We start from the raw sequence: 12,787 nt of genomic DNA, 5'->3' as shown, positions 1-12,787 counted from the left end.
GATAATATACAGTACTATAGCGGTGAATATTTAGTCGGATAATATACAGTACTGTAGCGGTGAATATTTAGTCGGATAATATACAGTACTGTAGCGGTGAATATTTTGTCGTGCAAAATACATTACTATGTATGTTTTGGCGATGTTTTTTTGTGGCGATTTTGTAATCTCGCGACTTGCGGACATTTTGTGGCGATTTTGTAATCTCGCGACTTGCGGACATTTTGTGGCGATTTTGTAATCTCGCGACTTGCGGACATTTTGTGGCGATTTTGTAATCTCGCGACTTGCGGACATTTTGTGGCGATTTTGTAATCTCATGACATGTGCGACTTGGGGCCATTTTGTGTCACTGAGCCTGCAGCCACCAAACTGAGAGGATGCCTGGGGTTTCTGATCTGCTACCAGGGGAGAGGCGCTATATTATCAGCGTGCTCCTGCGCTCAGGATATGACCACCCGCCGCTGGGGGACTTAGGGGTCCACGAGAGGAAGAGGGCAATCCTGGGCGAGCTAAGAGAAGGTTTGCTCGCCGGGTTTGCCCTTGATGTGGGCCCCCGCCAGCTCGGGCGTCTGTGGTCTGACCTGAAGCGCAGGAGCCCAGAACTGGTGGCTGAAATTGCGGAAGGTAATTATTGTACTTTATAATGCTGGTACAGTATATGTTCAGTAAAAGATTTAGCAAGTAATTTGAACTAAAGGTACAAATGTCAGAAATGTCAGGGATGATGAGAGTAACATAGTAACATAGTAAGTTGGGTTAAAAAAAGACATACGCCCATCACATTCAACCATAATGCCAGTGAGGAACTGAAACATTGGTCACAATAAACCCAGACCAGCGGCCCCCGAGGCCAGACCAGCGGCCCCCGTGGCCAGACCAGCGGCCCCCGAGGCCAGACCAGCGGCCCCCGAGGCCAGACCAGTGGCCCCTGAGGCCCGACCAGCGGCCCCCGCGGCCAGACCAGCGGCCCCCGAGGCCAGACCAGCAGCCCCTGAGGCCAGACCAGGGGCCCCCGCAGCCTGAAAATTGGCCCCCGAGGCCGGACAATTGGCCCCCGAGGCCCCAGGACCATCGGCCCAAGAGGCTGAAGAGGCCCCCAAGGCCGAATATGCCCCCGAGGCCCCAGACACCCCCCCTTGATTCCTCCCCCAGTTTCCCCCCAGGCCCTTGAGTTCTCCCCCCAGGCCAAGCGCTGGGAGCCGGGTTCTCCTGCGCACGATGGACCATCAGTGCAGGAGGACCTGGCCAACATGAAGGCTGAGCTGGCCCAGCTCCGAGGGGAGGTGGAACAACTAAAGAGGGGCATGAGAGAACTCAAGGGCAGCAAGCCCTAAGTTTTTTCCCCCCTTTTTTCTTTATTTTATTATTATATTAAAATTTGATATTTTTCTACTTTTGAACTGAGTAATGTGTCATTATTTATCCTTCCTTGATACGGTATTCTATACTCTCATGTAGTTTCCCCTACACCCTTACATTTATCAGTAACACATCAATATGCTATATGGGTTACATGTTTGCAAATATTCTGCCAACAATTTTGCCTTTAGCCCATTTTGCTGAATAGTAAAACTTGCGCTAATTAGTACGTAGCGTATTTTCTGGCGAGTGGGATAACTGCCAATCCAATGTTTTGTTGCCAGAATAATCGCAATATTATATTTGTCCCCGTTTAATAAAGTGCCCATAACATATTTGCCATTTATTCTGTGTCTAAAATCTCCCACTTAATTTAAGCCACTTTAACAAACGGACCCCTAAGTATTTGGCTAAATATTCTTAAATGCCCCCCCCCCCCTATTTTATTATCTCTAGCACTTCTTTTTTTTTCTTACTTAGATTTTTATTGGTTTTTGGGTTTTTTTTTTGCAAATAAACATTTATACAGCACCTATCTAGCACTCTGTGCTCTCCCAGGGCAAAATGGCGCCAGTTTGATGCTGCCGATTGTCGCGTGCGTAATGTCGCCACAATTAGCACATGCGGAAAATACCGCGCATGCTATTTATCGCTACAAGAATATCGTATGAAATACCGCGCGTAAAATAGTGCAAGTATGCTTATAGTGAATCGTGCGAAAAGTCGCGAAAATTAAGACGCAATAAAATTTTTAACGCACGCTATAAATAGCGCACGTTAAATCGCACTTTAGTGAATCGGGCCCATTGTGTTTTACAAACGCTATGTCGACAACCTCCTGTTTGTGTGGCGGGGGTTGGAACCTCAGTTTTTGCACTTTGTGGGTGATTTAAATAACAATGATTTGAATCTGAGATTCACTAGCGAATTTAATAGGACTATTATTTCTTTTTTGGATTTGAAGCTTATGGCCTCTGGTTCCTTTGTTGTAACTACTGTCTTTAGGAAAGCGTGTTCTGGGAACTCACTATTGAGGGTGGATTTGTGTCATCCCGGCCATATGTTTAAAGGGATCCCTTTGGGACAATTCTATCGTTTGCGGAGGAATTGCAGTACGAACCGTATCTTTTTGGAACAGTCGATGATTTTACGTGACAGGTTTCTTGATCGGGGATATAGCATGAAATCATTGACCCAAGCCTTTATTAAGGCCCTCCGAACTGATAGATTTAGCTTATTGACAGACCCAAAAATCCCTAGGAGAACTAGGTTTAGGGATGGCAATGTTTTGCCTACCTTCGTAACTGCCTTCAGTAGCCAGTTTTATAAGATCAAGAAGATAATAAATGAGCTTATCCCAATATTGTACAATGATTCTGATTTAGCGTTAATCTTGCAAAGTGGTTGTAATATAGTAGCTCAGAGAGCACCCACTTTGGGCAATTTGTTGTCACCTACCTTATGGAGATACTTTTATCCTATGATGATGTCTTTACCATTACTCTTTACAAATTATGACTTTACTGCTTGAGATGTAATTTCAATTTATTAATAATGAGCAATTATTTGATTTATATTTTTATATTAATAATTTATTTACCTATTGATGTATTTGACTTTGTTATTTACAATTATTTATTTCACATCATTACTTTTTGGGGTTTTGGTCATGTTATTGCCTCAGTCTCTTTGTTGTTTTCATTGACGTTTGTTTCATTTTACATTTCTTTCTTAGAGTTGCTTTTTGGGGGAGGGCAAGGGTTAAAACAAAGGCGGGTATGTTTCCCCTGCCCCTGAGTTAATTAATTAATTAACCAATCCTTTGGTTACAGCCACTATCCTCATTTGCTATTTAAACCCTCTGTCTATTAGATTGTTTAAGATGATTAAGTGCGCACGCGCACGAAACACGTTAGGCATTTAACGTTTTAATAAATCAATAAAGGGTCATTTTTAAAGCAAAACCTTGGAGTCCGGAGCGCTTGGTGTTCTTCATGTGACACTGTATCAAAGTCCAAGTAGATCCCATCCACTGCCATTCCAGCATTGAGGTTCCTGCTCACCTCCTCATAAAAGGCAACTAAATTAGTCTGGCAAGATCTGTTACCCATAAACCCATGTGGCACAAACTAATAGTTATTACCCCTTCCAAAAGCTTTCCTACTACTGCAAAGAAGACAGGGGCATGTGGGTTCTATTGTGGGGCAAACAAAGCCCTACTCTATTTATTAGTTGAGTGCCAGAAAACCACAGAGATTTCAGACTTTAGGGATGAGCCTTTTATTGGGTGTGAAGGTCCCTTGTCCAGTGAAGCACCTTACAGTTTGGCCCCTAAGGGGGAATTCACAAAAGTGTCAGTAAGTACTCAGTTCTTAAAGTGTCGGTCACCAAATGGTAAAAGTGGGACACATTCCCAAAAGGTAATTTGGATTTGTTGTAATGGCAGCAAATTTAAAAAGTGTCCCATACACAGTGAACAGTTTGTAAAAAAAAATTTCTCTATACGGACTTAAATAAATGCAAAAAGACTTGGGGAGCAACACAAGCGCCATAACAGTACATGGAGGAGCCAAATAAGGGCTGTAATTGGCTATTAGGGGCCTCTATGCACCCTATCAGCTTACAGGGGCTTTATTTGGTAGGAAATCTTATTTTTATTCAACCAAAACTTGCCCCCAAGTCAGGAATTCAAAAATAACTCCCTGGTTTGGGGGCACTGAGAGCAACACCCAAGGGGTTGGGGGGGGAACATGTTGCCCCTGAGTCACTGGTTGGGGATCACTGGATTAAGGTCTAAGGTATAAGGTCTGCAAGATCTGCGTTGTGAAACCTGAGTATAAGATCCTGAGCTAAACATGAATTTCTGGAAGTGTAAATCTACTGTATATAGTGAGACAAATCAGAAGTAATGGATTATCACCCCCCCCCCCCCACCATCCCCCATGAGGTGATTTAATCAACTTTTTGGGGTGTTTTAGGTAATTAATTAAACCACATGGAACTTGTTGGTTTTCCCTTCCAGCCGCCCCCATGATGAATATCAGCCACGGGCTATTTTATGTGAATGAGGAGCAGACCCTGATGTGCCGAGTGTGGGGGTATTACCCAGAAGCCATTGCTGTGAGTTGGTTCCTGAATGGATCTCGGGTGGAACCCTCAGAGATAAAGAGAATTAACAGTTCTGCTCTGGAGTTGCCCTACCGGTTCCTCCCAACAGCTGAGAGTCAGGGGATGGAGATCTCTTGTGTGGTGGAACATCGGGCCCTGACGGAACCTCTTGTGCAGTCACTGAAGGTAGAACTGACAGGTGAGAACATGTGATTATCTGGTTCCACTAATGGCGCTGTTACATGGAGCTAATTACCTGGGAGCACCTGAGCTCTGAGAGATACCAGAATCCTTTGTGTCTGTTCAATAGACAACGTTTCAAAAATTTTCCACCAGATGCTCATATTAGCCCCATTTTAGTCCCATGTTGGCCCCATGTTAGCCCCATATTAGCCCCATATTAGCCCCATATTTGGCCCATATTAGCACCATGTTAGCCCCATAGTAGGCCCATAGTAGACCCATGTTGGGCCCATAGTAGCTCCAGATTAGGCTCATATTTGCCCAATATTAGGCCCATGTTGGGCCCATATTATCCCCATATTAGCCCCAGATTAGTCCTATATTAGCCCCATGTTAGCCCCAGATAAGGCCCATATTAGCCCTATGTTAGTCCCGTGTTAGCCCCATCTTAGTTCCATGTTAGTCCCATGTTAGCCCCATATTAGGCCCATATTAGCATCATATTAGCCCCAGATTAGGCCCTTATTAAGACATTATTAGGCCCATATTAGGCCCCTTTTAGCCCCATATTTGCCCCATATAAGGCCCATGTTAGCCCCATATTAGGCCCATGTTAGCCCCCGATTAGGCCCATAGTAGCCCCATAGTAGCCTCATGTTAGCCCCATGTTAGCCCCATGTTGGACCCATAGTAGCTCCAGATTAGGGCCATATTTACCCCACATTTGCCCCATATTAGGCCCATGTTGGGCCCATATTATCCCAATATTAGCCCTATATTAGGCCCATATTAACCCCATGTTAGCTTCATATTAGGCCCATATTAGCCCTTTGTTGGATCATATTTGCCCCATGTTAGCAACAACCTTCTTGTTCCCACTAGGGAAAAATTAAAGGAAACATAAACCTTTTCCCATATCCCTCTGCCACTCCCAATATTATATTATTCAATGGAAATAATGGAACTAATGGAAATGCAGCTGTTTGATTGTGGCTCTTTTCGTTGCAGATGCTGAATGGAGTCTCACAAAACGAATAGTAGTCGGAATTATTATTATTATTTCACTTGTGGCCACTCTTTGCTTGGGTTTTGTGATTTGGAAAAGACGTTGTTAAGCCACAGGGAATAGAAGAGGTAGGTAAATGTCTCTATGGGGTCTGAGTTGGGGCCAATGGCTCTTCTATGTACATTAACCCTTCCCAGGCTTTGGCTTTGCCCCATCTAAGCTCTGAGGCGACTGACCCTAATATTTAATAAACAAATCACTAGGGTTGAAGAGACGGCCTCATACACATACAAAAGGAATCCAAACAAACTCAAAAAAAATCCTATTTACATGGGTTCATCCTATACGGTAAAGCTCACCCACTGGTTTTTTAAAGCAGAAGCCGGGATAATAGCTGATCAGATTCCCAACTACAGTTTCATTGTTTAATGAAACTTTCCCAGCTCTCCAGAGCCAGTGGCTGCATTAATATGCAAAAGAATCCTCCAATGAGAATCCCAGCTGATGTGAGTAAATCCGGCTCCCTGTTCTCTGTTCCTGCAATTGGAGTTGGGAGCAATAAGCACAGTTTCCCAGCACTGAACAAGTCTGTCCCTTTATCCCCATGTCTGATTCCTGTGCCATATAATGATGGGAAATAATGGTAAATTTATCTCTATATGTAAGATAATATCAAAATGGCTGACACAGTGCTGGGAATCTAATCAGCAATCTCATTGGTCAATTCTCTTGTGTATATAAGTTTTTCTTCAACCTACAAATGATCCCATTGGCACAGAGACACAGGTGCATCATGGGTACAGGTACATATAAACTAGCGCTGCCCTATTATACACAGTTTATTACAGGATATCAATACAAACAAGCTTTAGCTCAGTATTTAGACATAACTTGTTTACAACAGACTCCCAAATATTCCCATATCCCCATCCCCCAAAATATCAGCTCAGGAGATAATTGGGGCTTTTTCTAAGCAAAACACATTCTGAATTCTCTCCTTCTACAAATGACTCTCTCTAACACTCACATTACACTGACCAAAGCAAAGGGTTGCTGAGCAGCCTGGGGGTGCCATACACAGACTGGGGGTGCCATACACAGACTGGGGGTGCCATACAGCCTGGGGGTGCCATACACAGCCTGTTTATAATAGTGAGACACAAACTCTGAGCTCAGTGTCAGTCACTTTGCATCCTGGGAAGGAACATAGTGTTTGTGCAGAGGTTCCCCTGTACATGTTGTTCTGCCTATACACCTACTGGCACAGTTTGGCCTCTCCCCGTGTGTAATGCACACACACCCCCATGCAACTGCTTCATAAACACTTTGACAGAAGTTATTGGGCTGTGTGTGTGGGTGTATATAAAAGCCCCAGGGCTAAAGCTAGTAATATTCTGTACCTTAGCCCTGGGGGGGAGTGTAAGGGGCAGATACAGTCACTGTGTTACATACAGAGAAACCTTTCCAATGGGGCAGTTTATTCCCAGAGGGGCTGTTTGTAACAGCAAAGTGACTGGAACTTTTGTCACAGCTTCTGCCTCTGTTTCCAACCTTTGTAACTTATATTTGTTACACAGCTCAGTATTTGGGATCATTACAAGGGGGAAAGAAAAGTCCCACAATAAGGATTCAGCTAAAGTGTCGCCCCAAGCTCAAAGTGCCAGAGCAGGACTTCAGTTATTTAGGGAGCAGCCAGACAGGACTGTGATTGGTTGGCCTGTATGCATGTAGGGAACAGGCAGAGACTAGAGCAAGCAGGCAGGGGAAAGAAGAATATTGGGAGTCGCTCCCTAAGCTCAGTGACATCAGCCAAGAGCAGACTGAGCATGTGCAGTAGTTGGGCAAAAGATGGAGAGCTACTGTGGGCATCTTCAGGGGCATGGGGCTTTATTTCTATAGAGCTTTGGGGATGTTGGGCTGGTACAGGGGCTCAAACACACAGATAAACATTTCTAGCCATAGTCTTTTTTAGGTTTTAGTGTCCCTGAAAGATAATACATAACCTTTTAGTTGTGTTTTTTAAAACATATAATTGTTCTTTAAATAGAAATTATAAAAACCTTCCCAGTGACTTTGCCCTTTGGACCCATTGTTATACAAGAGCCAGTAGCATTCCTGACATGAACAGAACTAATATGAGCAGAACTGCCCTGTACTTACCCCATGTCTACTGCCCCGGGGAACTGAGACACAACATACACACCCATAAGGGGAATGTGCTTTCACTTTCTTTCTGACCGTGATACATGGGTGCGTGGGTGCGTGGGTGCATGGGTGCGTGGGTGCCTGGGTGCCTGGGTACTTGGGTGCCCCTGACAGCAACCAGTGAAACACGGGATACAATCAGTCACATTGTATTTATTCCACTTTTTTACCTTAGGGAAATGGGGGGGGATTACAGGGTAAATATTTTGACATGAAACAACAGAAGTGGGGTAAGGGTGATCCCTTTATTTAGTAACCAACATGATAATGACAGATTCCTTATATCCAACAATTCTGGGGGGCAATAGTATCATCTGGGGTGGTGACAATAATGTGGGGCAAGCAGACCAGTAGTTATGGGGGGCAGATAGTGGGGTGCTGGTTATACAATGGTTGGGAATGAAGGGGCAATAGAACCATGGGATCAGACAATAAAGGGGAGAAGTTATATTGGGTAAATAGGATATGTCACTTTACTTTATTGTTTATTGAATTCAAGGGCAGTAGAATAAACCTTCCATACATCTGTTGGATCTGTAGGGCTCCGCCATTTCCTGACAATCCCCATGTCTCTATAATATGGGACTTTAGGTTTAATATGTGACAGTTTGTTTCCCTTTAATCTTCTGATTTTTTTCCCTCCAAACTATTCCAGTAAATCAGTAGATCAAGTGGTAGTGAGAAGGGGGCAAAGCACCATTATGCATGGTCAAAGAGTGGGAAAGAGGTATCAGCTGCTCATCTCTGCCAGGGTTGTATCCATAAAGCAATATTGTATATAAACACTTTCCCCAGCCTCAGCTCATTACTATTGTGAGAGATGCAATGGAAAAGGTCATTGTTTGGTGTATTTCCACCAGTGTTAATAGTGGGATACAAATGGCCCAAGGTAAAATACCTGGTTTTACAGCAGGTAATACTGTGTTGGAGTAAATCTCCTTTAAGGTTTGATTTGGCCAGCTGTAGGGAGCTGCCTGATTAGGCTGCAGGTGAGCAGCCAATAAAAGGGTTGTGTGATCCACACAGAGTGGGGTTGGAATTGAACCGTGACTGAGTGAAGGTCACTCTCAGAGCAGGGCACAGAGCAGGAGGGCTGCCTGTGTGAGGAACTCCCAGAGGAGCTGGGGGTGCCACCTGCCACTGCAGGAAGCAGAGGGAGTTCTGACCAAACGGATGAGTGCTGAGAGGGCTCAGTAAGGCTTAGTGTGAAGCCTGAGTGCCAAAGTGTGGAACCAACCCTGGAAGGTGAGAGCCCTGAAGGAGGGACATATCATAACCCTGAACTGTTTATGAACTTATGTCTTTATGTTTCTGTTGGGAAGAACTGGCCCTAAATAAACCTGAGTTTTGCCTGAAGACTTGGTGTCCCTGTCTCTATGCTCCAGATCCTCTGCCTGCCTGCCTACCTGCCTACCTGCCTACCTGCCTGCCTACCTACCTGCCTGCCTGCCTACCATTGCTAATTCCCCCAAAATTGCATGTACAGGCATTCAGCATGTCACATATGGTGGAGAATGCGGGCACTAAGGATCTGTTAAAGAGACATACACAAGTAAAGGGATACTGAGCGTTTCCCTAAGAGACTGAGACAAAATGGTGCCAGTGAGTGACTGGTTTGCTGAAGGCAAAAGTATGTGGGGAAGTGTGTTGAGACACCCACAGCAAAAAAGTGAGTGTAGCAGGGTGCTACAGGAGCTGTGAGACTGGCAGCAGCGGTTTAATGCCAAGTTTCTGCAACAGTGGTTTGTGGACTTGCAACAGACGGCAAAGGAAGTGACGGAGACTTCGCGATTGGCAAAGGTGGTCGCTTCATCTGGGTGCAGCCAGGAACAGTGTTCCAAAGAGGTTTTGGAAAAGGCCAAGTAGATGGAACCCAAAGGTTGGAGCCCAGGGAGTTGGCACAAGTGCAGTGTGCCAAGGAGAGAGGCAGTGCTGGTTTCACAGTCTGGTCTGGAAAGGTTGGCCGGAGTTTACCCACAGCAGTTCCAGAGTGTGTGCCCTACAGGGACGGTAAGACTGTTCTTAAAGGGGTGGTGGAAAGGGAACAGTATGCTGGTGGGGTAAAAGACTGGGACTCTTTAATTAAAGGCAAGGTCCTGGGAGCTGAGGTACAGCAAGAGTTAAGTGCATGGGCAGAGTGCACTGTGTCTCTTAAAGGGACGGTTGAAAAATTGGTGGAAGTTAAAGTGAATGGGATTCCATTGTGGGTTACACTGGATGCCAACTTCACTGTGTCTGTGGTGTGGCAGGAACTGCTGCTTTATGATCTGTCACCGCAGGGGGTCCCCGAGATGCAAGAGGCCTGTGAGAAGAGAACTGTTTGTCTGACTTTTGAAACCCCACACGGGACAGTTGGTCACTCCCTTGTGGTTTCCAGTAACCGGAATGAGGAGTTGGTTCTGGGAACAGACTTTCCCCTATTCTGGGAGTTATGGGGAAAAGACAAAGTTTTGGTTGAGGAGCAATCAAACCAATGGGTTAATACTGTTTGTTCTATGCAAAATGTTAATTGTAATTTTGCTACGAAATGTCCAAATGTGAAAAGTGTGACTGGGGGGTGTGGGGTAACACCCATGGTACAAAGTTTACGGGTGACCCCTGGTATTAATGTTCCCCTAGAGAGTGTGAATGAGGGAATTCACAGTAGGAAACAGCTGAATGCAGAGAAGGAGTACCTGCAAGAGGATTTCTTAAGTAAGAAATGTACCAATGTTGTGCCTGAGGTACAGGGAGTAGGGGTGCCCCCCAATGTAAATGTGTCCCCAGCAGGTGTGACTGACGCAGTGAGTGTAAACTGCTCTGAGTCTGTTAAAACAGAACAAAATGTTACCAGTGTGAATGGTAATGATTGTGCAGCTTTGTTGCAACTGATGCAAGCGAGAGTCTCCATGTAGAACTGCTGAGCAGAGTGAGCTCGAGTTCTTCAGTGAACAAGGGGTTAAAGCCATGTGTTGAGAGTAACTCTTTGTTGCCCGGCTGCAGCTCATTGCCTGAAGGTCTTAAAAGGGCTGAGTGTACTAATGAGCAATCTCTGTCAACTGCTATAGCTAGATTGGCTGAGCTAGTTGAAAGGGAAAGATGCACCCACTGTTATGTTACTGGGCATGTTACTGCTACCTGCCCTGTATATGGGGCAATGCAAGGGTCACTAGGAGCCTATAGGGAGGGCTGGGGCAATAAGGCACTTGGAAGTGAGTTCAGTGAGAAGTCAGGGGAACTTCCTGAGGTTATTAAAGGTCAAGCTGTGTGTGTGAACAGAGCTGATGGTGATATTGAAGTAAAAATTGGTAACATGGCAGTGAATGGTGGTAAGCCAGACGGAGTGTCTGAGGAGGTAAATGAGGAAAAGGTAAAACTACCTCCTGATTCTGTGTGTGAGGATGTGTCGGCCACAGAACTGGTCTCCAGCAAGCTGAATTGTGTGAGAGGGAACACAATGTGTTGGAGAGAAAAATGTCATAACTGGAAAGTGTGCTTTGCTACCTGAATGGTTAATGCAAAGTGAGACTGTCTCCCTGTTGTGTGGTTGTGATTTAAACAGGGAGTGCCTTAAAGGTGATGTGAAAGGCAAGCCCTGCACCATGTATGACTTGTTTGAGAGTGTGTGCAAAGTGGAACCGGTAAATTGCACCTATTGCTATGCCCTAGGTCATACTGCAGACAATTGTGCATTTGTGAAGGCAGCGGCTGCGTTGGCCCAGCTGAGAGAGACAAATGACCTGCAGTTGGGGGAGCAAGTTGATACAAGTGAGTGGGTTGAGCCGACTGAGTGTCGGGTTTTGAGTGAAAATGGAACTGAGTGTTCTGAGGTAACTGGCAGCCACATTGCCCATGGGAGTAAGCCAGATGGAGTGACTGGGGAGGAAAGTGCAGTTACTTTGAAACTTCCCCCAATCAGTGCTGTGAGGTTCTGGGCCCCCACATTCTGTCTGCAGTGAGTTCCTTGTGATGAATCAAGTGACTGCAGAATGTCTTAAAGGCAAAGTAATGGGGTCTGTGCCAAATGCTGTGGAAGAAGATGTTCACACAGAAAATGTGAGTCTGGCAGAGAGGGTTAATCCAAGTGATACAAAATGTGTGCCTGATGTGAACACTGAGTGTGTGCCAAGCTGTGTGACACAAAACAGTGTGCAAGTGACAAATGCTGCCAGAGGGCAGGGGGGCATCCGGGGAGCAAGAGCCTGAAGGCAAAGACAAACATTTGCAAGAAAACCCAGTGTTGCAGGCTGAAGGAAAGCCCACTGTAGGTTTTGAAACCAAGATTGGGTATAAAATGCAGAGTGTGCATGGTTGTGACAAAAATGGGGAGGCACGTGTGTCTGACAGTATGGGTACAAGTCTGGCCATTGTTTTTTCCCCATTTGAGGAGTGGCAGGAGAAGAAAGTGTGTGTGGCTTCTTCCATAGAAACACATGTGTTCAATCCCAATGATAGAACTTTAGGGGGAAAACTTGAGATAGAAATCCCTTTCAGAGAAAGAGAGTTTCTATTGGGGTTGCAAGGTGTTTCGCCCCTGGGTCAAAACAAAGGGGGGGGGGATATGTGAGAGATGCAATGGAAAAGGTCATTGTTTGGTGTATTGCCACCAGTGTTAATAGTGGGGTACAAATGGCCCAAGGTAAAATGCCTGGTTTTAAAGCAGGTAATGCTGTTTTAGAGTAAATCTCCCTTTTAAGTTTTGATTTGGCCGGCTGTAGGGAGCTGCCTGATTGGCCTGCAGGGGAGCAGCCAATAAAAGGGCTGTATGATTTACACAGAGGGTTGGAGTTGGAATTGAACCGTGACTGAGTGAAGGTCACTCTCAGAGCAGGGCACAGAGCAGGAGGGCTGCCTGTGTGAGGAACTCCCAGAGGAGCTGGGGGTGCCACCTGCCACTGCAGGGAGCAGAGGGAGTTCTGACCAAATGGATGAGTGCTGAGAGGG

General features: G+C 45.4%; 1 gene segment (V, D, J or C); it reads left to right on the top strand.

Moving 5' to 3' along the window:
* LOC100488918 overlaps positions 1 to 5,782 on the top strand; it is a 36,182-nt gene extending 30,400 nt beyond the window's left edge. The window contains 2 exon segments of the C gene segment in view: positions 4,385 to 4,669; positions 5,662 to 5,782. Coding sequence covers positions 4,385 to 4,669; positions 5,662 to 5,768 — 392 coding nt within the window.
* Positions 5,783 to 12,787: the final 7,005 nt, after the last annotated feature.

This window comes from Xenopus tropicalis, chromosome 9 (assembly GCF_000004195.4).
Source record: "Xenopus tropicalis strain Nigerian chromosome 9, UCB_Xtro_10.0, whole genome shotgun sequence".
Lineage (NCBI taxonomy): Eukaryota > Metazoa > Chordata > Amphibia > Anura > Pipidae > Xenopus > Xenopus tropicalis.
This window is presented reverse-complemented; position numbering and strand designations above follow the sequence as displayed.